General features: G+C 39.6%; 3 protein-coding genes across 4 annotated transcripts; 2 read left to right on the top strand and 1 right to left on the bottom strand.

Moving 5' to 3' along the window:
- Window positions 1-44: 44 nt before the first annotated feature.
- Window positions 45-4,907, bottom strand: LOC103147204 (B- and T-lymphocyte attenuator). The gene is made up of 6 exons (XM_007565435.2): window positions 3,976-4,907; window positions 1,997-2,314; window positions 1,838-1,882; window positions 972-1,094; window positions 839-873; window positions 45-723 (listed from the first exon to the last, which is right to left on the bottom strand). The coding sequence occupies exons 1-6, from the start codon at window positions 4,049-4,051 to the stop codon at window positions 400-402; spliced, it is 921 nt and encodes a 306-aa protein (XP_007565497.1). The 5' UTR covers window positions 4,052-4,907; the 3' UTR covers window positions 45-399.
- Window positions 4,908-5,264: 357 nt separating this feature from the next.
- Window positions 5,265-11,707, top strand: LOC103147203 (splicing factor U2AF 35 kDa subunit). 2 transcript variants are annotated; one of them, XM_007565433.2, is made up of 8 exons: window positions 5,265-5,363; window positions 6,314-6,401; window positions 6,900-6,966; window positions 9,283-9,332; window positions 9,578-9,676; window positions 9,840-9,973; window positions 11,275-11,367; window positions 11,453-11,707. In XM_007565433.2, exons 1-8 carry the CDS (start codon window positions 5,320-5,322, stop codon window positions 11,562-11,564), a joined length of 687 nt encoding a protein of 228 aa, XP_007565495.1. In that variant the 5' UTR covers window positions 5,265-5,319; the 3' UTR covers window positions 11,565-11,707. The 2 variants fall into 2 exon arrangements, with proteins under 2 accessions (XP_007565495.1, XP_016533701.1); XM_016678215.1 differs by lacking the exons at window positions 5,265-5,363; window positions 6,314-6,401; window positions 6,900-6,966 and adding an exon at window positions 7,035-8,677 and having other exon boundaries at window positions 11,453-11,706.
- Window positions 11,708-12,829: 1,122 nt separating this feature from the next.
- Window positions 12,830-22,599, top strand: LOC103147202 (cystathionine beta-synthase-like). Its single transcript, XM_007565432.2, has 15 exons — window positions 12,830-12,986; window positions 17,090-17,372; window positions 17,554-17,660; window positions 17,818-17,952; window positions 18,038-18,117; window positions 18,621-18,825; window positions 18,914-19,005; window positions 19,449-19,574; window positions 19,661-19,745; window positions 20,023-20,128; window positions 20,213-20,290; window positions 20,364-20,498; window positions 20,584-20,692; window positions 21,474-21,558; window positions 21,904-22,599. The coding sequence occupies exons 2-15, from the start codon at window positions 17,098-17,100 to the stop codon at window positions 22,032-22,034; spliced, it is 1,749 nt and encodes a 582-aa protein (XP_007565494.1). The 5' UTR covers window positions 12,830-12,986; window positions 17,090-17,097; the 3' UTR covers window positions 22,035-22,599.
- Window positions 22,600-22,998: the final 399 nt, after the last annotated feature.

Raw genomic sequence — 22,998 nt, 5'->3', positions numbered from 1 at the left:
GTTGAATTCCTTTTGGTAAACAATCATAAAAAAAAGATACATGGTTCATTTCAGTTTGGTTTTATATGAAGGATGTGAAACGTGCTTTTCACTCCGTAGGCTACCACCTGCAGTGACGCTGAGGTTCTTGATTTCAGCTGGAACATTTTCCATCCCAAACAGAACAGTAGAAACCACACATCCAGTTTGTGATGCCGATGACGAATCATGCTTGAGCAAATTCGTCAGCATGTTCTGTTGTAAGAGCAGTGTTTCCAAAAGGTAAAGGAAGTCATGATTTGAATTGTTTGATTCCAGAATCCTTGCTGTGAGGAATCCCTCCTGTGCTCCTCTGGAGAGGAAGATCCAGATTCAAACTTCGTTCCTCTAGTGTGATTTATTCCAGCAGACTCTCAGTCTTCAAACCAAACGTATAGCTGCATACTCTGTCTCCTCTATCTGCCACTGTGGCCGGGGAGCCTCCCTCTGTGGGGGTGCATGGTTGAGAGCAGCATACACAACAGAACCTGCTTCCTCCGCCTGCGCCCCATTCCTGTTTCTGTCTCGTGTCCTCTGGCCGTGAGGCGGCTGGTTGTCTCTCGATGGCGTCGGCTCTGCAGGTTGTCCTGTGGTTTTTCTCCCGCTGGGCCTGCGAGGTGGCAGCGGGTTGGGGCTTCCTCTTGGTGAGTGCTGGATCCCAATGGCGTTTGGGATGATTCGCTCACCCAAGGGCATCTCCATGTACTTTAGGAATAAAAAAGTAAAAATAGTAGAAATAAAATTTTTAAATAAAGTCAAAATTTTGAAGGCATAAACATTTGGTGAAGAGGCTATTCTCCTGAAAGGCAGCATGACTTACCTGATTTTCTTTTTGTTTCTCTTTCCTTGACTTCCCTGCAAGATAAACAGTTTGTTAAATGCAGTGGCAGTGACGGAGTATTTCACATAGCAATTACAAGTTGATGTTAATAAAATTAGTAAAGAATTCTCACCTTTACACCCTCGGATGCATATCACAGAAATAATAATCACTATGATAACAAAGGAACCGATCCCAGCGGCAGAGTACATATACAACAAAAATGTATCTGGTGATTCAGTTTCGGATTGGTCGTCTGCAGGAAGACAAAAAAAGAACAAGATAAAACAAAAAATAATGATAAATTGTCCAACTTAAAAGTGTATTTTTCAAATACAAATTCAGTAAAACAAATGCTTGTCTTTTCAGTCCTTTCCTTTTTTGACAATTCTGGTTTGGCTCCTTCTGCCATGAGACATTTAGTGCCTATCATAACTGTCAGGGAGACGTTTCCTATTCACTTTAATAACTAGGATTTAAAGTACTTTTCTGGGAGATAGGTGACATATAGTTCATATTACTCCACTGTATGCCTTACTGCTATAGTTAATTTGGTTTGATCACTGGTCTCATGTTTTATGAGACTTAAATTGCCCTAACAGGAGTCAGAACCAAATAGTATAGTTACATGTTGCAACTTTAAGCAGACATTCTGTCTGAGAGTTCATTCGGGGGGAGCAGAAGCGAATTTATGTCTGTGAAATATTATTACGTGTAGCACATAGCGACAGTACAATAAACAGGGGGAGCAGAACTAGCGTCTTAAACCGCTAGCTCGTTGACTTAAATTATTTTTCGGGTAATACAAAGTTTTATGAAGATATCTTACAAGTGAACTAAATTATCTGTAAGATGTAGCCATTTATATCTATTCATAATCTATGAAGATGTACGGTGCTAAAAAAAATATTTGCTTACATGTGCAAAATAAAATTAAACAAGCATGAAGTAGCAATGCATATGTACAAAATCAGGATACAGATATGAACTTTTTCTTACTTGTGTTATTGGTTTTTGGTTTATGTGTGTCGTTTGTGCCCATATCTGTAGAACCAGAGTTATAATCTTGTAAATAAGGGAATATACATGTATGTATACAAATGTAAAGCTAGCTAATGTTACTCAATATATAAACGATATAACTGAAAAATCACTCACCATAAACACTGATGTAGATGATATGACTCCTACTGCCTCCACTTTTACACTGATATTCACCTGAATCACTGATGACGATGCTTTGAAACAACAAGTAGAATATCCCTGTTGACGAATTTGTTATTTTCCATTCTGCCTTGATGTGATTGGTATTGTTGTCATTGAGACAAATATTTTCTTTCTCAACTTTATACCAGCAGATTGTTGGTGGTGAATTGTTGCAGAACATAACTGGACATTGAATCCTGAGTTCTTTTCCAAGATTCGCTTTATAAGCCGTGTTCCGACGAACTTGTAGTTCTGTTGTGCATTCGTCACCTAAAGGAAGAAAAGACATTATACATAAGATAACAAGTAACTTGATGTTTTCTGTATCTAATTATCCATAAGCTTTGAATGAACTTCTCACAAACTGCCCACGTAAACCAGGAACATCCTTTTGCTAAAGTAGAAGAACTATTTGGTTTCTGTTCAATCTAAAACTGACTTCTGTCTAATCAAGTAATCAATTTAACAAGTATGAGTGTTAACAGGCTCTCTAAAGTGCACTCTAAAAAGGTTTTATCTTTTCTCCTTTTTCGTCATTCAACCTCATGTCAATTTTTACACACTTACAGGTATGTCTCTCTGTTTCTTTGAAGCACAGTTAATATAAACTAGTTCTTTTTTTAAACAGTTGCTCAAATAGTTAGTGGTGAGTGATGTTGTTTTACATAAAGACTTCAGCCTCTTGTATAATAAACAGTTTCTCTTCTGTTGATCCAACAACTGGCAGCTATATGTTGACAAATTTTAAGCATTAACATTCTTATGGTACTTTTTTGCATCTTTATTAAATCTCAAGATAGTTTTTTTTTAATTCTCATAAAAAAATTTCTTTGTTTCATAAACTATTTTTTAAAGTTTGACCTGACTGGAAATGAGCAACTCTTCCTCCACTTCTTTTTTTTTTTCTCAAACTCTATCAACCACTACACTTAGTTATGATTTTATTCTATCCAGCTGTTTCTGAAAATGCAAAATTTCTGTAAAAATATGTTGTTTTGTTTCTAAATATTCAAACTATTGATTGAAAATGAGAAAATCAAAATGTTAAAATAGAAAATTCTTTGTGCTATTGATATGTCGGAACATTTCAGAAAACATGATGCGGCTTTTAAATGAAGAAAAAAAGATACAGTTTCAGCCAATAAATTATGTTTCCACAAATAACATCACAGTTAAAAAAAATTACAACCTGGGGAAAATAGGCTTTAAATCAAATAGCAACTTTTCATTAAAAATTTTGCTTGTCTAACCATTACAATACAGCGGTCTGACAGCATATTATTGAAATATGGTTGCTACGTTATTGTAGTTTTAGTTTTGTTTCTATTGGTCAGCATTCCAGTTAGAGTGGTTTTTGAACCTTAAAGCATCTCTAAATTGAACATTGACCAATGTATTTGATGTGTATTTATTATTTTAACAATGGCACTTTATTTTTACAACTTTTGATGATGTTTTTTTTTTTTTTATGTTTTCAAGATGTATGGCACTTTGAACTGCCTTGTGCCATAAAAATAAACTTGATTGATTGGTGAGTAAAAAATGGAACATCTAAATTATGTTGTTTGTTTTTTTCCTCTTTAACTCAATTTGCTATTGTGATTTTTAAACTCTTCCATGGTGTCCTGATCACATGTACCGTTGAAGCAAAACGAAAGAAAATAATTTTTCAAAATCTAAAATGAAATAAGAGTTTCACATTTACCAAGAGAACCGACATTTCTACAAAATATACAATCGATGTTTGCTAACGGTCCCTCAAAATCATCAGGAGCTTTGAACTTATTTAATCTGACCTCCAGGTGTGACATGTCAGTTATTTTCACTGATGGTCAGATCTCGCTGTGACCTCTGCCCTCTGGATTTGTCTACACAAAAACCATCTGCTCGGTCTCTGTGGTTACAAAAGCTAAGGAAACATGTTCACTTACCGTCAGCCTCAGTGGTGAGGAACTGGACGGTCCAAATGGACCAAATCAGAACAATCCAATGGTGCTCAAGCCTCATGATCTCTTCGCTCGTTACTATCCGGTCACATCAAGCTCAACTGAGAAATCTTCCTCCGAAAGCATCATTAATTTGTTAATCAAAACAGCCAGAGCTGCTTCCTCTTTGGCTGCCGCACACACGCCCTGTAACGTACAGTACTTCTTCCCCTCGAAAGTAGACAGGAATATAGTTTTTGAGGTGAGAATCAGGCAGTGAGTGCTCTCACTTCTGCAATTTCTGCAGGTCCGACTCAGCGAGGCGTCTCAGGCCAGGGCTTCCCCTTCTCATCCAGCTGCGGCAGACATCTCGAACTGAGCCAAAATCTTCATCATTCTCACAGACCTTGCTGTCGTTTCCGAGGCGTCTTTCAGTCTGTGCACCTTGACGCCGCCTTCATAACTTCTTGACTGTCTCTGTGGTTTGCTATCTTCAAGCTGACTTCCTCTCCTTTCTCCTCTTCTTTAATCTCCGCCATGTGCATCTCCTGCAGCGCTGCGCGACCTCTTGCAGAGCGCCTGTGGTTTCGGTGGAGGTTGTAAGGTGTTCTGATGAGCAGATGGGGACCCCACAGCCTCTTTAATGGGCTCAATGCCCACTGTGTTGATGGTTTTTTGGTGGCTTTTATTGGGTCAACACTGTCACCACATGAACACTTATCTCCTTGTGAATCAGCTATAATGAGATTTTGAAGAACTATTTTGTGTTGGTTTAATATTATAAGAACAAAAAACTAGACTTGATTATTTATTGATGTTTTTAGCATAAGATTTTTAGATTATTTTCATAATTGCCAAGTAGATGCAAACAAGATAGACCAAAGTGAATAGTCAGCTGTCAGCTGTTTTTTTCCCCATATTATTATTTTTGGGGTTTTATGCATCATATTTTTGGTTGTTATTAATTTTACTTTTTTAATGTAAGGTTCTACAGTTTTCATTTGAAATAAAAATGTACTCATTTTCTGGTTTTCCCCTCTCTTCTGTATATCCAAGACTCTGAACATGTACTTTTAATATAAGGAGGGGGAAAAGGCGAGTCTTAAGAGTAATGAAGTTTTTGCAAGAAGAAAAATCTCTGGAGATTAATTAAAATATTCAAATTTATAGGCATACAATGAAAAAAGTGCGTGTTAAGGTGTTTTTAGAGCCCTTATTGGGGAAACAGCGCCCCTAAGCGGTCATTAAAGCTAATGTACATGTTGTCATGGTCACCTCCACAGCGTTTGAGCGCAGGCGTCCCTCGTTTTGCGTGATGACGCATTCCACAACGTCTTAGACGGGGTGAAAATGGCGGAGTATCTGGCGTCCATCTTCGGCACAGAGAAAGACAAGTAAGTTTTATTCAATGTTGGTCCAGATTGACGCAATAACTGAGACTTTTATGCAAAGTCTTTTTGCTACAGATTTATTTTTCATTACTAGCAAGTTATTTAGGTCTTTTAGCTTCGCTGGAACTCCCGCTGAAGCTATCGTTAGCGAGGGGAAGCTAACAGAGACCTACCGCATTGAATGAAACTCATGTAGTCAGAACATAAATCTTCTGTTTCCTGTTGGTTTATGACAAAATATTAAGGAATTAACACATTTATAGAATTTTCGCTGCTTTTATTGTTTGTTTACCTGCACTTGAAGCCTGAAGCACAGTTAACTAAAACCCAGTAACCCTTAGCTTGCTAGTTAGCAGGTCAGAGCAGATTACTTGGTTGTATTGATTTGGAGAGCACTGGGGTACAAATATAAGCTGCTTTTTCATTTTTTATTGAGATCAAATTATTTAAAGTTATCAAGAACTGCATACACATAGAGACACTGTTTAGTCACTTGAAGGTAAGGTGTAAGGCTAAGAAAGGTGCATTCGTGTATCTAACAGTGTGGAGAAGAAGCAGCATTTTGTCTCCCAAAACGTAAATATATATTCTTCTTTTTAGATGTTTATTGTTATTATTACTCTAATGATAACATTACATTTCAACATGTTACACTCATTGTGTGAGTTAGATGTGATTTTTTGTGGTATCTTCTGTCACCCAGCACAACTTGTTGCTGAAGTTACTGTATGTATGCTTATTATTCTAGTTGGTTACTGATTAGAGAAAGGAGACACAGGAGTCACACATGGCTCAGCAAAGCCAAATGTAGCAAAACCTTTACACAGATCAGTCTGTGCATGTGATAACCTTAAGACATGAGATTTTAATTTGTCATTATGTTACTTTTGCTTAACAAATTAGCAGCGGTTCCCGAGTCGATAATAAACAAATAATGTTAACTTCCCTTCCAGAGTAAATTGTTCCTTCTATTTCAAAATTGGAGCCTGCAGACATGGAGACCGATGCTCGAGATTGCACAATAAACCAACCTTCAGCCAGGTAGGTTTCTGCCTTCCAAATGATTTTATATCTCTAAAACTACCAATCGGTCAACAGCTTCCTGAACTACAGCTGTCCAGCTACGATTTCCCGTGTGCCTCATCCAAACCAGAAGTTTACATACACGGAATAAAAAGACACAAACACTTTTTTCTCTCTTCCTGAGATTAAATCAGACCAAACTTCTTGTTTTCAGTCAGTTAAATGTCACAAGAATGAGAGAATATGTCTGAGACTTATTAACGAATTTCTTCAAAATCAGAAGTTTACATGCAGAATTTTGTTGTTGTGACATTTGACAAATAAAAATAATTTTGGTAATTCTAACAGACCTGAATCAAGAGACATTATCTCTAATTCAACTTAAGACAGTGACAGAATAAGCCTATGTACACTTCTGTTTTGAAATGTTCTGTCTTTTGAATCTCAAAAAAGTGCAACACTCGAAAGCTATTAGTCCAGTTTCACCAGATTTATTGTCGTTTGTCTGCTGTGTAGACCATCTTGATCCAGAACATCTACCGTAATCCTCAGAACAGCGCTCAGACTGCCGACGCCTCTCGCTGTAAGTCAGACACGTTTTTCCAAAAACACTTCAGAGGTTCTTCTCTTGTCCTGTTAGCTAGCTAACCCCTAACCAAACACTCAGTCTTCATTCAGTGGCTTAAAGTAGACAAGTATGTATCTGTAAGACTTCGTGTGACTCAGAGATATGAACAAATGTCAACTAGGGTATAAAAGCAAACAGCACTTCCAGGTAGAGCTGATTAGCTTGGAATACGTAGAAACATGAGGTGGGACTGTGTGCCGTAAACAGAAACAGACCGCCTCATACAGGTAGGTGTTAAATATTAATATGAAAATAAATCAGCCCTAATAATCAATCTTGAGGCGAGTGGAAATAGTAAATGTTCTGAATAATACCAAAGTACTGTCTGCATTTAGGTAAAATTCCTCACGAATTAGTGGCAAATACATTGTTTTTGTGTTTTAAAGGGTAAAAGATATCAAAAGAAAACTCTTGATTATTGAAAGTAGCCACCAACTAACTGAAAAATAAAGTTTTAAAAAATGTTGCCTCCCCATTTTAGTTTAGTTTTTTTTTTTTTTTTTTTTTAAACATACAGTTACTGAGGGAAACTGTTAAACAACCAGTAAGTGTGACTTTACTGTGAGAGTTGGAGTTTGTTGTTGGATCCCAGCGTAGTCAGCAGGAGGAACCCGCCGCCGTTCCCAGCCCTGGAAACGTCTGTCCCCCCTCAGGCCTGAACACAAGCAGCAAAACTTAAAGCCACAGTCATGCGATAAAGATAAGACACTTTATTGACTAAAAGTCTGCTGCTCAAAACCTTCAATTTTCTTCAGATGCGTATTTGAGGAAATACTGCAAGAAATATAGTAAATATTTTAATTTAACTACTATTTTTCTCGCTGAGGAAAGAGTGAGTGCATTCTTCACCTGGCGTAGTTAAACTAACTCCTGTTATCCGTCCACCGGTCTGTAGCATCGCTCTAAGGAGGATGGCTCCCCTCCTCACTTTAATGTTTGAGATGTTTCTTGCATCATCTTATGTTATCTTAAAGCTTCTCCTATTAAATCTGGACTTTGACTAGACCAGAGCTTTCTATTTCTTAACTTCAGCCCATCTTTGATGGAGTTCACCTTCATGTTTTTTACTGCTAGTCTAATAATAATAATAATAATAATAAAAACAACCTCTGATACATGATAGAATGCTTGATGGGTTCCATGATTGCTTTCCCAAACCATGACACTTCCACTTCCGTGCTTTATAGCTGCTGTGAGGTTCTTTTCTTTTCAAGCATGTCCTCTTTTCTTGCGTCCTAATGACTTTATTCCCATCTTTCCGAAGAACATCATTCCAGATGTTCTGGTCTTTCTCTGCTCTCTCAACACTGGTCACTGGTGAGCCTTTTGTGCCTGGTTCTGTCCCAGTCAGGCCAGTCATTCTGGTTGCTTAACTGGTTTTTCTCAGTGAGACAATCTGTATGTTTAAAATGTTGCTTCAGACATAAATGCTAAATATCAGGAAAGCATTTGCTAAATGCTCTTGTTAAATGCAGCTTCCTCTCTCGACCAATCGCTCGCAGCCGTTTTAGCGAAACACATCTAATAACGTTCTTTTCCCTCCCCAGCTTCGTATTTGGTTGGATTTTTATCACAGAAGCTTATGTTTTGTATTTCAGACCATTTCCCTCTTGAACATTTACCTTCATAACCTTCAAAACTGCCCAGTCCGCTGATGGTTTCCACTGTAAGTTCTATCTTTATCCACAGGACCCTCCAGCACCGACTGCACTGAATTCATTTTATTACTCCTCCCCGAACCAAACTGGCACAGTGTAGAAGTCAGAGATGTGTCTTTTAGGCTAGATGCACGGGCCTCATGCTGTTTTGCATGTTTCCTCGGCCTGCTTGTCATGAAGAAAGTGTTATCAGTGTGTCTGTGTTATGACACAGTTATGCAAATAGTTCAGCAACAAGAAAGGAAAAAAAAAAGGTCAGAGTTTGGCTGAAGTCAGTTTAAAGTTAAACACCAAACAAGCTGAAAAATGGGAGGGAGAAACTCTGTTTTGACTGCTTCTGTGACATTTAGCTTCAAATTTATATACCATCCCTATTTCCAAATGTTCCTACAGTGTTTTGAGAAGGTATTTACACCCCCAGTTTGCCACATTCCAACCACAAACCTTTTGACATTTGGGATACTTTCGTGCGGTTGTAACGTAACGAAGCCCAAAGGGTTTGTCGGGTGTGAATACTTCTTCAAAGCGCCGTGTGGTTTACTTTTTTTGAAGTCTCCTGACGCTTAACGTCCGTCCAGCTCGTCCTTCACCGTCTGTCGTTGCCGTTTCGCAGGTGCCGTGAGCGATGTGGAAATGCAGGAACATTACGACGAGTTCTTTGAGGTGAGTGACCGGCCGGCCCGGCAGCGGCCCGTTGTGACATCACCGCCTCCTTATCTGCCTCAGGGGAGCCAAAAGAGCGGCCAAAATGGGGCCTTTTTAGGCGGATTTTGGGGTTTTGTTCATAGGAATTGTGCAACGCTCGAAACTTTCCTAATAGTGCAAAGTTTTGGTAACTACTTCATGTTGAGAAATGGCAAAATTATGGATCAATTCATTCATTTCTCCCCCTCATTTTTTCAATTTAGGAGGTGTTCACAGAGATGGAGGAGAAGTATGGAGAGGTGGAGGAGATGAATGTCTGTGATAACCTCGGTGACCACCTTGTCGGCAATGTCTATGTGAAGGTGGGTCATGTACACCTGAACATCTAATAAGCCGTCAAGTTGGCCAGATTTAAATAGAAAGTTTAGTTTGACTTAATCTCAGAGTGTGAGGAATGCATTCAGTGTGTGTACATATCTGGTTTCTGCAAAAATGAAGGTCTAACTCTGTGTCCGTGGTGTGTAGTTTCGTCGTGAGGAGGACGCAGAGAAAGCGGTGATGGACCTGAACAACCGGTGGTTCAACGCCCAGCCCATCCACGCAGAGCTGTCCCCGGTTACCGACTTCAGAGAAGCCTGCTGCCGCCAGTACGAAATGGGGTGAGTCTCAGTTTGTCAATGCCTGCTGTTGGTCACACACCTGTTGAAGACCAACTAAGCAGCTTTATGCATCCAGAAACATTTTTGGTTATGAGAAGAATGAAATGCTTCTTGTTAGACGTCTGTTAGCTTGTTGATCAGTGCTGAGTTGTTTTCCTTCTTCTGTCCTCCACCTTCGATTTGATGCGATTATATCCTAAAACTTTTGTTTTTGTTTGGAAGTGGAGAAACCATCATCATAAACACACCATGGTAACTTTTTCTGCAGATATTGGAGCAATCTGCTTTGAGCAAATGATTGTTGTAATCATTATATAAAGGCATTGAGTTTAGGATTAGACTTAAATCTGTTTTCTCTCACTCTCACATCAGTCCTTTATACTAAGGCACAAAGCAGCAGCAGCAGCAGTAGTTGTAGTATAGTATTTGTAACTGTCTGTAATGTATAGCTGCTACCACAAGGTGGCAGAAGATCAGGTGAAGGTTTTCCATCAGCGCTTGCTGGAGTTGTTGTTAGATGACAATTAGTTTTTCTTAAACTATTTTTATCTTTTGATACATTTTAGTTTTTTATTATGCTTAACCATACAATGTGAAATGTTATCTTTCAGTCACATGCACTGATATTTGCGCATAGATTTGTCCTGAACTATGAAAGGTAACAAACTGTCCATGAGTACCGAAAACAGAACTACTTTATTTTATTCAGTTTACTGAATAAACCCTGGAACATGCCTCTTTATAGATGACATTTATTTACCTTTGTTTCTACTCTCTTTACCAATACTAGGACTGAAACAATTAAGATCGGATTCATTGATTTTAATCCAACCTCTTCACTGTAGTAGTGAAGCAGGTTATTGTTCTGTGTGTTGCGCTGCGTGAAGAAAGAAGGTTCTGTCTTTGCTCAGACCGTGACAGAGCTTCACTGTTCTCTCCTCATCCGAGGTTGGATTACTCGCTGGCCAGATTGTCCTGCCTTTAAATCCGAAAGGCTTTTAAAGGTTGCTTCTGACGGAACCAAAGCAGAGTCACAAGGTTTTCCTTTTGAAAGTCTGAAGCCGTCCCAGCTGCATTGGGTTTGTGTTAACTAACTTTTTATTCAGAACCAAGATAAGCTGTGCGCCCTTCAAGGTTTTTCCATTTGATTCTGGTTTGTTCCCCATGCAACAGATAAAAGTTTCAACTTTTTCTGCTGCCGTGCTCCTTGGCATGTGCAACGTAGAGCCAGCTTTTTATGGCAGGGCTCCATCTGCAGCAGGGCCAGAGGTTTTAACCCCTCATCTCCCGTTTTCCTACAGGGAATGCACCCGAGGAGGATTCTGCAACTTCATGCATCTCAAGCCCATCTCACGGGAACTCCGTAGGGAGCTCTACGGCCGCCGCAGGAAAAAGTAATTACTGCTCAGTGGAAACAAATATTCTCTCTCTCTCTCGAGTCACTGTTTGTTTGTAATTAAGGTGTTTGTTGTCCAACAGGCACCGCTCTCGTTCCCGCTCCCGAGAACGGCGCTCCCGCTCCAAGGATCGACGGCGGGGTGATCGCGAGAGGCGGAAGTCCAGGGACCGGGAGCGGTCCGGGAGGTTCTGAAAGAGGCTGAGACTGATGCATTCAATCCCCTACTTCCTAACCCCAGCAATGTTTTGTTTTGTTTTTCTTTTTGTTTCGGTGAATTGTTGAAACTGTTATTTTTCTTTTACTCACTTTTTTTAAAAGACAAGCTCGTGTCGCTTTCTCAATAAAAACAGATTTGCAACTGCACCGCCAGAATGTTCGTCCATGAATTCTCTCCACAAGAATTGGATCATTGATGCTTTTTTTTTTTTGTGTGTGTGTTTGCAAAATGTTTCCTTATCTGATAGAAGCTTTAAGTTTTTTTTGTGTGTGTGTGTGTGTGCTTTTTGCCATTTAGTTAGATACTTTTGGGAGTCTTCGTGTTTCTATAATAGCCTACAGAAAATAATTAAATCAGCTTTCAAGTTGAGACACCAGTGGGACTTTATAATGGTTTTGGTTCCTAACCAGACTAACTAAAGTTGGCAATACAAGCGAATATCAGTGAGTTAAACCAGGTTTTATGCAATTCAGAGGTGCTGGCACAAAGTTGCATGAAACACCAATGAGAATTTTTGGACCCACTTCCTGTAAGTTCATGATGGACATTAGGATTCCTACACAATCTGGAAAAATGTGGAGATGGTTTAGGTGTGGGAGAAAAAAGGTTTTCCCAGAGTTATCGATTAAGTCAGATGTAAACTACTTAAGCTTACTATTCAGAATGCTATAACTAAGGTTATTAATGGAAGGTTGCATGGAAGGAAAACCTTTCATGCATAAATTTGCATAAATAACTGATAATGGTAGCCAACTGTGAAAATCTTCATGAAAAACTAATCTTAGCCAAAATGATCTTAATGTACCATGTAAAAGTGATACATGGGAACTTTTACTTGCCTTTTATTTCCTGACTGAGTCATAATCATGTAGCAACATGTCTTAAATGTATCCTTTTGTGTAGTTATTTTAATTTTCATCCTTGAATTTTTGACAAGGATATCACTTGTACTTGCACTTAAGCGCATAAATTATTTTAAAAGTAAAAATAATTCTAATTTTTTTTTTTTGTCCACTCAACATTTTTTATATCAAAGGCAAAGCTCATGAGAAGTCGTCAAGATGACACATGGCACTAACGTACGAGGGCTTTGTGTTTGGTCAGCAAAAAGGTAAACAGGTGGTGCGGACAACTTGGCGACCCAGTTTAACCAGACCCTGGATCGAGAAACCTCCTCTCCTATTGGTCGACGCAGTCCAAACAGACGCCCCCGTCTTAGCCAATCAAGTTATACCTTTACTTGCGTCCTCTCTGTATGCTACACGTGCGCATTCCGCTCCAAAATCGCTGTACCTCCCGGAAGCTTCTCATTCCGCCGCTTGTATCCTGAAGTCACCTCCCCTCTTGAAGCTCATTTTTTCCTCTCCATCGGTTTCTGGCTGCATTTGAACCTCCAGGTAAGCGAACACGGACGGGTAGCGGGAGAAAAAGCGTTGAGGATGTAAGAGTGATGCTGGGAGACGTGGTTTTCAGATATTGGCTCGGTGGAGGGCGAGCTGATGCAATATCTCCCCGATATTTGCTGTGGAATGCGACCGAATGTAGGATGCTAACAGTTTACTGAACTCTTGCTGATTAATGTCTAAACTCTCACTGAGCTTTTATGTTTATGTGTTATATTATTTCCCGTTTAAGTTCAGGAAGTGTTTTTTTTTTTTATTCAGAACGGAGGTAAATTTGGAGAAAATGGTATAACATCGATTGTATGTGATGGCATTAAATCGCTTTGACATTAGCTTGAAACGTCCAATAAAAACGTTTTATAATAATAATAACCTTTTAAAAAATATCTTATGTTCTTTTATTGTTTGTGTCGCATCACAGACGTGACCTCGCTTTTATAGTTTTATCCCATTTCAGAACTACAAGCCTAACTTTTACAGCTTAAACCCATCCAATACTAAAGCATTAACATTTTTTTTTAAAAGTGAAAGTTTAAAAAAGTGAAACCCATTTTCTGGAAAATGCACTTGTATTTTAGCAACAATATTTCGATTTGGTTTTCGGGAGGTATTTTTTCCTAACATTTACATATTGTTTCTAAAGCTGGCATTCCTGCTGTGCACATTTGTCGTGGCCGAGGGGATAAATGCAAACCCTGCTCCTTTATCTGTTAAACAGCTGGTGCTTTAGTTGCTGGCAGAGCTTTTACCTGATTCACACTTTAAAGGAAAAACACTGCAGCTGAATAAAAACCATGGAGTTGAGCAGTGGAGTCTGCTATTCTCAGAAAAAGATGTTAAGAAATGAATGAAGACTGCTGACTCTCTTGTAAAGGCGAACCTTAAATTGCAAATTTATTTCTGCCTCTGAAGTTATTAATGCAGAAGAGGATTAAAGCTTTTGGTTGGGGGAAAATGCAATTTTAAGGTCAATTCTGACTTTCTTCTCTTTTCAAAATAAGGGGGTAATTTTTTTTAAAGAATTTTAATAAAGTGAAAAAATTTGAGGTCAATAATTTTTTACATTGACCCTAATTTTCTTTTGTAGAATAATTTTATGTGCATTCATTAATAGAAATCGGCTCATCTATGTAACAGGTTGCTTCAATTTTTGGACTTTATCTAGACCGTATGCATCTTCCATGTATGCTACGAGGCATTGGTTGTGTATTAATTGTAGTTTTAAAAAGCTGCAATTTCAAATCTGCTAAAAAAAAAATAATAATAATAATAAACCCCATCCTGTGTTTTATAGCCCTTTCAACAAGATGCTATTGAAAATACCTGAGTGATCTCAGTTGATTCTAGCTGAATGAAGCACACCCTCTCCCAACTTGTTGCTGCAAGCTTCTGGTTAGTTGGCTGATAAAACAGTAATGTCATTTTTCTCCTCACCTACAAAGAAAAAAAAAAAACAAATACGGGGTGTTTGGAAATATTTCTCGTCATGAAAAATGTGCAAAGTCATGATGGGGAAGCTAAAACGACACCATTCATCACCCTAACTAACTAACACCGTTTGAAAACTAAAACTAGATGAGAGCATTAATTATCCAACAAAAACGGGATAATAAAAGTGGCTTAGCTCTTTCTCAGTGTTCTTCAATAAAGAAAAGTTACATTATTGTGGACAGTAAGCAAATTTTTTTTTAATAAAATTATTTCATACATGTTTTTTTTTCTTCTTTAAACTGCTATGTAAATAAAAATACATTAAATATTTTTTGAAAAACTTATTTGTTTTAGAGTTAATCTTTTAAAATGGCACCATTTTCGGTCATTTTCACACTTTCACTAGACTCTGTAGGAGAACATACCGAAGGTGATTAGATATTAATCTGATTAAAAGGGTCTGGCGAGGGATTTCTCACAGGATTGGGTTTAATGTTGGCCGGACGGAGCAGGTGATCTTTTGGTTTTGTCGGGTGAACGGGTTTCTCTGGTTAATCCTCGCTTCTGGTCACAGGGGGGGGGGGGGATCGGGTTGCCTTGTTGAACCCTGCGAAGAAGGCCGCCGCATACCACAAGCTGTTAGCCACGTTTACCACAGCGGTGGTGCTGGGCGTCACTTTAATTAGCAGCAGTGGACATGAAAGAGGAGCCAGCATGTGTATAATTAGCTTTCATTTTGACACCTGGGGAACCATTTGGGTCAGAATAACCCAAATGCAGCAGATTTTTTATTCATGAGCTGCTGAGTTTTTGTCTCCTTGTTTGCTTTAGAAGATGGAGCCGTTTAGGTGTGTGAACATCATTTGAACCCACGTTGGAGTCAAAGAGGGGCCTCAGCTTTGACCTCTGACCTCTGATGTGCGTGCTATGAGTCAGTGTCGGCTCATCTAAGGCTGTTTTAGCTTGGATCCCATTCAGATGTAATAAGCTCCATACTTTCCATTCTAATGATTCATATTTTTTGAATGGTAGTTTTGTTTACACTGAGAACATAATCCATTTTATTTATGGATTTGGCTCTGTGTGTTTTTTTTAATCTCCGTTTTATTTAAAATACCTTCCAGTTTCAGTGTTAAATGTTCTTTACAAAAATAAAAGTTTATTGGTTTTTGAGACAGTGAACTTGCATTATGATACTATTATCATTATATTACTTTAAAATGGTCTCAAAACAACAATATTATCATTTATTGCAACAATTACTGGGACAGGTTATCATCCAGCAAACTTTATTGTTGGTTAAAATGAGCTAATCTGTTAAATCCCTCTTTTTATATAATTAACATGTGACCTACACTCATGTAGTTAATGAATACATTAAGATCGTATTCATTAGTCAGTTATGTAACTCTGACATTTACAGTATTATTAGCCAACATTTGCTGAGTCATTTCCAGGTTCAGATTAAAGAAACAAAGGATTGGAGGGAGATCATAAACATTTCTGCAGGTTTGTGCTGATAAATCTGGATTATGGTATTTTTTTCTCTCTCTTTTTCCTTGGAAAGCATAAAGCTTATTAACAAGATTAGGAAACTTTACTGTTCCCGTTCCTTCGGTTTAATGTCTGACGCAACAGTAGCTGAAGAAAGATCAGCCAGCCTTTCCCGCAGTCTCACTTCTGTTTTCTCATCAGCTGCCAGTCGAAGTAAAGCCACTGCCAATGATGGTTGCGTTTGCTCGTAACAATGACAGGATGAATACGTGAGAGGAGTCACTGGGGGAGGAGGAACGACACCTGTGCCAAAGCTAGATGACATGACTCAGCATTGTTTAGAGGAAGTTATGTTGTATTTTTCTGTGTAGGCTTGTACGCATTTTTTAGTGAGCATTTAGAGGCTCAAAGGGGGGGAAAAAAACATTGGTTTCTTTCTCATTTCATACTTTGACAGTACATATTTGTAAGGTTTGGTCTTTGAGATTAGCCTCTTAAAGTTCTTTTGAGTCTTTTTTTTTTTTAGTCTGAGCCAATAAGTCGACCCTGATATAGATATCATGGTCGATGCATACGAATGCATAACACATGCATCCGTATGTGTTAAGCATACGGATGCATGTGTTATGAATTTTTTTTCCAACCAAACATCGCAACCAACCAGTCCTTCATGTTTTTTGATTTTGTGGGATTACTGGACTGAAGCTTTCCTTTAACTGGAAGAAGAATGTCTAACGAGAGTAAAATAATAATAGTTTGCCATTAACCAGGTTTCCATAAGTGTTTTTTTTATCTTCATTTATTGGAAAAGGTTTATGGAAACTATGGCTGACAATATTAGAAAATCTTGCAATGGCAGTGATATTTGCAAATATTGTAATGATGTTATCATTTGCCTGTTTTTTTTTTTTTTTCTTTCGTCTTTTTCTAATCTGCATACATGCATCTAACTCCATACTTGGAATGCATCTTTCCAAGTTAGCTACTAGTGTTGGTCTTTGCAATCCAATTAGTTCCTCAGAGATTTCAGAAGCTGTATACGTGAAAGCATTTGTGTGTTTTCTCTGAATTGTTCTTGTTGACATACTAGTGCTTCTTATCAACTGGCATTTTTATCTGTGAGATAAAGCGTCTTACACTTGCGTAACCCGCCGTTTCCCGTTTCCCTTCAGGTTGAGCAATGCCATCTGTTCCCTCATCCAAGGAGGCCGTCAAAGGCCCCGTGTGCCCTCACTCTGCCAAGCTGCACGCCAACGGGGACGCCCCGCTCCGCGAGGGCTCGTTTCCCGTCATCGGGACCGAATCGGAGGCCAATGAAGACTCCGGGAAAACCATTCAGATCAACACAAAGAACCCCGCCGTAGACCGGAAGTGGATCCGGCCGGACCTCCCCAGCCGCTGCACGTGGAGCCTGGAGGCCTCCAAGGCAGACTCGCCCCACGGACATTTTTCAAAGTGAGAAGCAGTCTTTCTTCTGGCAGTTGACCCAAGGAGAGTCTGCACAAAGCAAGAGATTAGATCATCGAGGGATGACTCACTTTTACTAGCATAAACCAGACAAGTGGATACATGTGTTTTCTCACCTACAGAGGAACCTAAATCAGCTTCTTCATACCTCTACCTTCTGCCTCCCCAGGTCCGCCTCCCCCACCATCCTTCCAGACATTCTGCACCGGATTGGTGACACTCCCATGGTACGGATCAACAAGATCCCCAAAGCGTTTGGAGTCAAATGCGAAATACGTGAGTCATCCGCCGCTCAGGCCGAAGCACATCCTCTAAACGAGAAGAGCCTCTGGCAGCTCAGATCTGTAAACATGGGAGGATTACTCAGTTTTATTACTGCTATTGGATGAAAAAAGAAAGTTAAGGGTTGATTTTTGTTTGGGTTTTTTTTTAGTGGCTAAATGCGAGTTCTTCAACGCTGGAGGCAGCGTGAAGGACAGGATCAGCCTGCGGATGGTTGAAGATGCAGAGAGAGCGGGCATCCTCAAACCTGGAGATACCATCATAGAGCCCACCTCTGGAAACACAGGTATCCGACCGGAAAAGCCTTTTTATAGGCCTGTGAAGTGGGTCAGAGCAGCCGGGCTGTTAATTCTCCTCCTACGTGTCTCCAGGTATCGGGCTGGCCCTGGCTGCTGCTGTTAAAGGTTACCGCTGCATCATCGTCATGCCTGAGAAGATGAGCATGGAGAAGGTGAGCTCTCGCTGTTCTCTATACGTGTGAGGACCGGGTCAGGTGGTTTCCAGTTTAAATCTCTGTAAACCAGTCATTATTAAAGTTAAAGTCAGGCTTTGTGCCTGGGTTCCTGCACAGTCAGGAAAAAGAAAGGAATGTCGAGCATTCCTCCCTGATTTGTATCCTTACTTGTTATTGTATCCGTCCTTGTGATGTGTTTCCTTTTTCTGAATTCAGTTTTTTTTTTGTTTTTATCTTAAAATGTATAAAACTGAGAACTCAGGTTTTTTGAGTTTATGTAACCCTGTACACATTGGGTTCATGTTTCAGTATACCGGTCAGCCACTGGATGGCAGACAAGTTCAGACATTTTCCACACACATTTTAAATTCTGTTTTCCTTGTTTCTCCAGCACTTTGTTCTCATCTCAACTCTTCAGATCCAGCAAACTAAACCCAGATTCTGATTGTAACAAAACTGATGGAGGTTCCCTCATCTGTCCTCCACCTTCTACTCCTAAGGTGGACGTGCTCAGAGCTCTCGGAGCCGAGATCGTCCGAACCCCCACCAGCGCTCGTTTCGATTCACCCGAGTCTCACGTGGGCGTGGCCTGGCGCCTGAAGAACGAGATCCCAGACTCGCACATCCTGGACCAGTACCGTAACCCCAGCAACCCGCTGGCTCACTACGACACCACGGCCGAGGAGATCCTGAAGCAGTGCGACGGTACGCATCCCTCTGGCTGGTCTGCCTGGTTTCCTGGACCTGTGGGGGTCTTTAACCCGCCTGGTGTCTGTTTGCTGGATGTTTGCAGGTAAACTGGACATGCTGGTGGCCGGAGCAGGAACAGGAGGAACCATCACAGGCGTCGCCCGCAAGCTGAAGGAGAAATGCCCCAACATCAGAGTGAGCTCAGTTCTAGTGAAACATGTCTGACGCATATTGTTCTTGGTCTAAAGGTTGAGTCCTCGCTTCCTTCTTTCTGCCTTCAAGTCTTTCCTTTCTACCCTTCTTTTTTATAACATTCCTTCGCTCCTTCTTTCCTAGTTCTTTGCTTTCTTCCCTGTTTTCTTGCATTTGGAAAAAATGTTGTATCCTGAGGACTGATTGATTTTGTCTTTTTCCTGTTGGCCTTCACTGTCATTATTTCTTTCAAACCTCCTCTTTTCCAACCTTTTTCTTAAACTGTTTTCATTCAAGCTTTCTTTCAAGACTTAAAAAAAGGGTAAAAAATAACCGACAGCTTGAGATTTTTCAGGTTGGAAAAGTCGTTTTTTTTTTTTTTTCTTTCCTGTGATAAATGTGTAGGAATCCTGACTGTTTGCCTCTTCTGTGATGAATGTGTGCAGATTATTGCTGTCGACCCAGAAGGCTCCATCCTGGCCGAGCCTGAGGAGCTCAATAAGACCGATAAGACCCAGTATGAGGTGGAGGGAATCGGCTACGACTTCATCCCCACTGTCCTCGACAGATCAGTGAGTCCTGGCTGCTCTCTTTATTTCCTCAAGTGTTTCTTCTGGACTGGCTTTTAATTCTGAGTTTGATTTTTTTTTTTCTCCAGGTTGTTGATACTTGGTACAAATCCAACGATGAAGAGTCCTTCAATCTGGCCCGCATGCTCATCAGGGATGAAGGACTGCTATGTGGTAAATATGCATCTGATTCAGTTATATTTTACTTAAGTTTTTAGAAAAAAAATGAGTATTTTTATTATGCTCTACTCTTTACTCACCCGTAAAAACTCTGAAATTTCTGAATTGAGTTTGTTCTAGAAGGTTTTTGTGGAGGAAAGTTACTCCTCCTTTATTTATTCATGTTTCTATTTACAATGGCCCTCAAATGCCGTCATAGATTTAAAGTTGAATAAAAAAAAAAGTCAATATTTGCTCCAATCAACCTTGTTCTTCTGGATTTGTCCAACAGGGGGCAGCTCTGGGACTGCCATGGCTGCAGCTGTGAAGTTCGCCAAAGAGCTGAAGGAGGACCAGCGCTGCGTCGTCATCCTGCCGGACTCCATCCGCAACTACATGTGAGAATCATCTTTTTTAAAACTTCATCTGCTTGCTTTCACTAGTCAATGTTTGCTTCAGCTTTTCATCTCCTTTCCCTGCAGGTCAAAGTTCCTGAGTGATAAGTGGATGGTCCAGAAAGGCTTCCTGAGGGAGGAGGACATCATGGTGAAGAAGCCTTGGTATGCGCTTTAAAAACTTTTGTAACCCAAGCTGTTGCTTCCACATCTGGAGCTCAAGCACCTGCTTCGCTAGGTGGTGGAACCTGAAGGTGCAGAGCCTGAACCTGTCGGCGCCGCTCACCGTCCTGCCGACCGTCAGCTGCCAGCAGACCATCAAGATCCTGAAGGAGAAGAGCTTCGACCAGGCACCCGTGGTGGACGACGCGGGGTGAGCTGCTCCTCTTATGTTGCAAGAAATGAATATCCCAACGAAGAAGAAGTGTTGATTTTCATCACCGCATCCGTGTCTGTAGGGTGATCCTGGGAATGGTGACGCTGGGAAACATGCTGTCATCGATTCTCGCCGGGAAGATCAAGCTGTCCGATCCCGTCAGCAAAGTTCTCTACAAGCAGTTCAAACAGGTCGGCCTCACAAGTCTCCGTTTGCTTCTTATTTTGTTGCTTCCCTCAGCAGGGTAGGATCAGAAACTAAAACTGCTGAAAACTAGTTTAATGTTCCTCCAACGGCAGAATTTTAATAATTTGTATGAAATTTTGGCATCTTGCCGCAATGTTTTCATGTTAAACCCTCAAAACTCAACACACGGCATCCACTCAGCATAATACTCCCACCACCGTGGATCTCCATGATGCTGTTTGTTGTCCAACTTCTCTTTATCAAACCTCTGAGGTTCTTAACTGGGATTAAATTTCACACAGCCATCACCAAAGCTTGCATGCAATTTAGATGCCTGGTCTCTGGCTCCACCTTGTGGCGAGGAAAATGTGTGACCTGTTTTTTTGTAACCCTTTAAGGTCAAGTATTGAGTTTAACTTCTCTGTTTGCTACGTCCAGATAAATATAGAAAATACAATTATTCTCCTCTCATTAAAATCTCCAAACTGATCTGAGAAGTTTACTTTCACTATTTCTATGCTTTATCTGCCTCATGGATATAAGGTGAACATTGGGATTTTTAAACCATGACCCTGTTGGGAAAACAGAAAAACTAATTTATTTTTGACTGAAATAAAAATCAGATAAGATAAAAGTTTGATAAAAATCAGATCTGATGTTTTGCTTTTATACTTGGTTAAAAACTGGTTAAAAAATCTGGAAATTCTCAATAATTGTTTACGTTCATCTTTAAATAATCTCTTGGTTTTTTTTTTTTCTTGTTTCTCTCAACCTTTTTCTTCACAGATACGCCTGAATGATAATTTGGGAAACTTGTCTCGCATTCTGGAAATCGACCACTTTGCCCTGGTGGTGCATGAACAGATCCAATGTAAGTTTGGAGAAGAAACATTGATAAATGGCGGCTTTCTTTGTTTTTTTTTTTGTTTTTTTTCTTCAGCTTTACATCACCGAAACTTGAGGCTAAAGCTGGAAAAGAGCTACATAATCAGTATTTATCGCATCATGGGTCAAACGCTATCGATTGTCGATCAAAGTTCCGTCTTGTGTCATTGGGAATAAAGTTCAAACAACCTTTACTTGACCTTTCAGAGTCTGCCAGAGATAAGCGTGTAACTTTCTACGTTGCTCTAGATTAAACCCGGAGCCCCGTCTGCTCCGTGTCATGTCTGCCTTTAACGGACTTTCTCTCTCCTTCCTCCTGTCTCTTTACTAGACCTGACCAACGGCTCGACCGCGCTGAAGCAGATGGTTTTCGGCGTGGTGACAGCCGTCGACCTGCTCAACTTTGTCACTGGCCGGGAACGGAGAGAGCGCTCCGTGTCGGAGTCCACCGATGAGATGTGATCAGCTGACTAAAGCTTTCTCGCCCCCAAAAAATAAAAGGATGACCATGGATGAGTTCAGGAGAGTTGGAAAAAGTATTCTTGAAGTTTTTTGGGTTGTAGTTATCTCTTATTTTCAGCTAGTTTCTGATCTTAAATCCATTAATTCAGCTTGGTCTGGAGTTTCAGAATGTTATTTTTTATTATTATCATTTTCTGTCCTTACAGAGTAGAAAGCAAATCTTTTGTAAGTTTTTAATTTCTGGTCGGCTTATTTCTCATCTGTGAGACGTCTTTGGGACCTTTTGAGTTATGCTTTAATCGTTTTTAAAGAAACGTGTGATTGTAAAGCTGGATTTCTGCATTGAAACAGAAAAAAGGGGCCGTAAATGGTCTTGCTGTATATAAGCAAACACGATGAGCTTACTTTATTTTTTTTCCTAATTTTGTTTCAGCGCAAAGTCTGTCATGTAACTGTGAAGACGTCTTGACTATTTGATCATAGATGTGTCTTGGAGGAAATATTTTGTATTGCATTGCTTTTATTCAATGAATGTGTCAGAGTAAATAAAGTTTAAGCAAAATTATTGAACAGTTTTGTCAATTAAATTGGTACAGTAAGTGATAGTAAAATCATGTTTATTGATATCATAGGTAACTTCTTGATAAACGTTTGTTACATGCTCTCTATTAGTACAAGGAGCACTAATCATTTGTAATTTATTTGCATGTTTATTACTGAATTGGTAATTACTTATTTAGAGATCATTTTTAGTAACAATACATGTATTCATATAGCAGTCATTAAACTTAAGGAGAATCAGAGCAAAGCTAGCGATGCTAAGCGATTAGCATGTTTTTAGATCTGAAGCTATAATTACTTATAGTAATTATACTTTAAAATTACTAATAGTAATTATACTTTAAAATTATTTATAGTAATTACAATAATATAAGTATACTTATAAGTATAAGTGCCCTCTACC

The sequence above is a fragment of the Poecilia formosa genome, unplaced genomic scaffold (genome assembly GCF_000485575.1).
Source record: "Poecilia formosa unplaced genomic scaffold, Poecilia_formosa-5.1.2 Scaffold175, whole genome shotgun sequence".
Lineage (NCBI taxonomy): Eukaryota > Metazoa > Chordata > Actinopteri > Cyprinodontiformes > Poeciliidae > Poecilia > Poecilia formosa.
The sequence above is the reverse complement of the archived record's forward strand: the minus strand, read 5'-3'. Positions and strand labels throughout refer to the sequence as shown.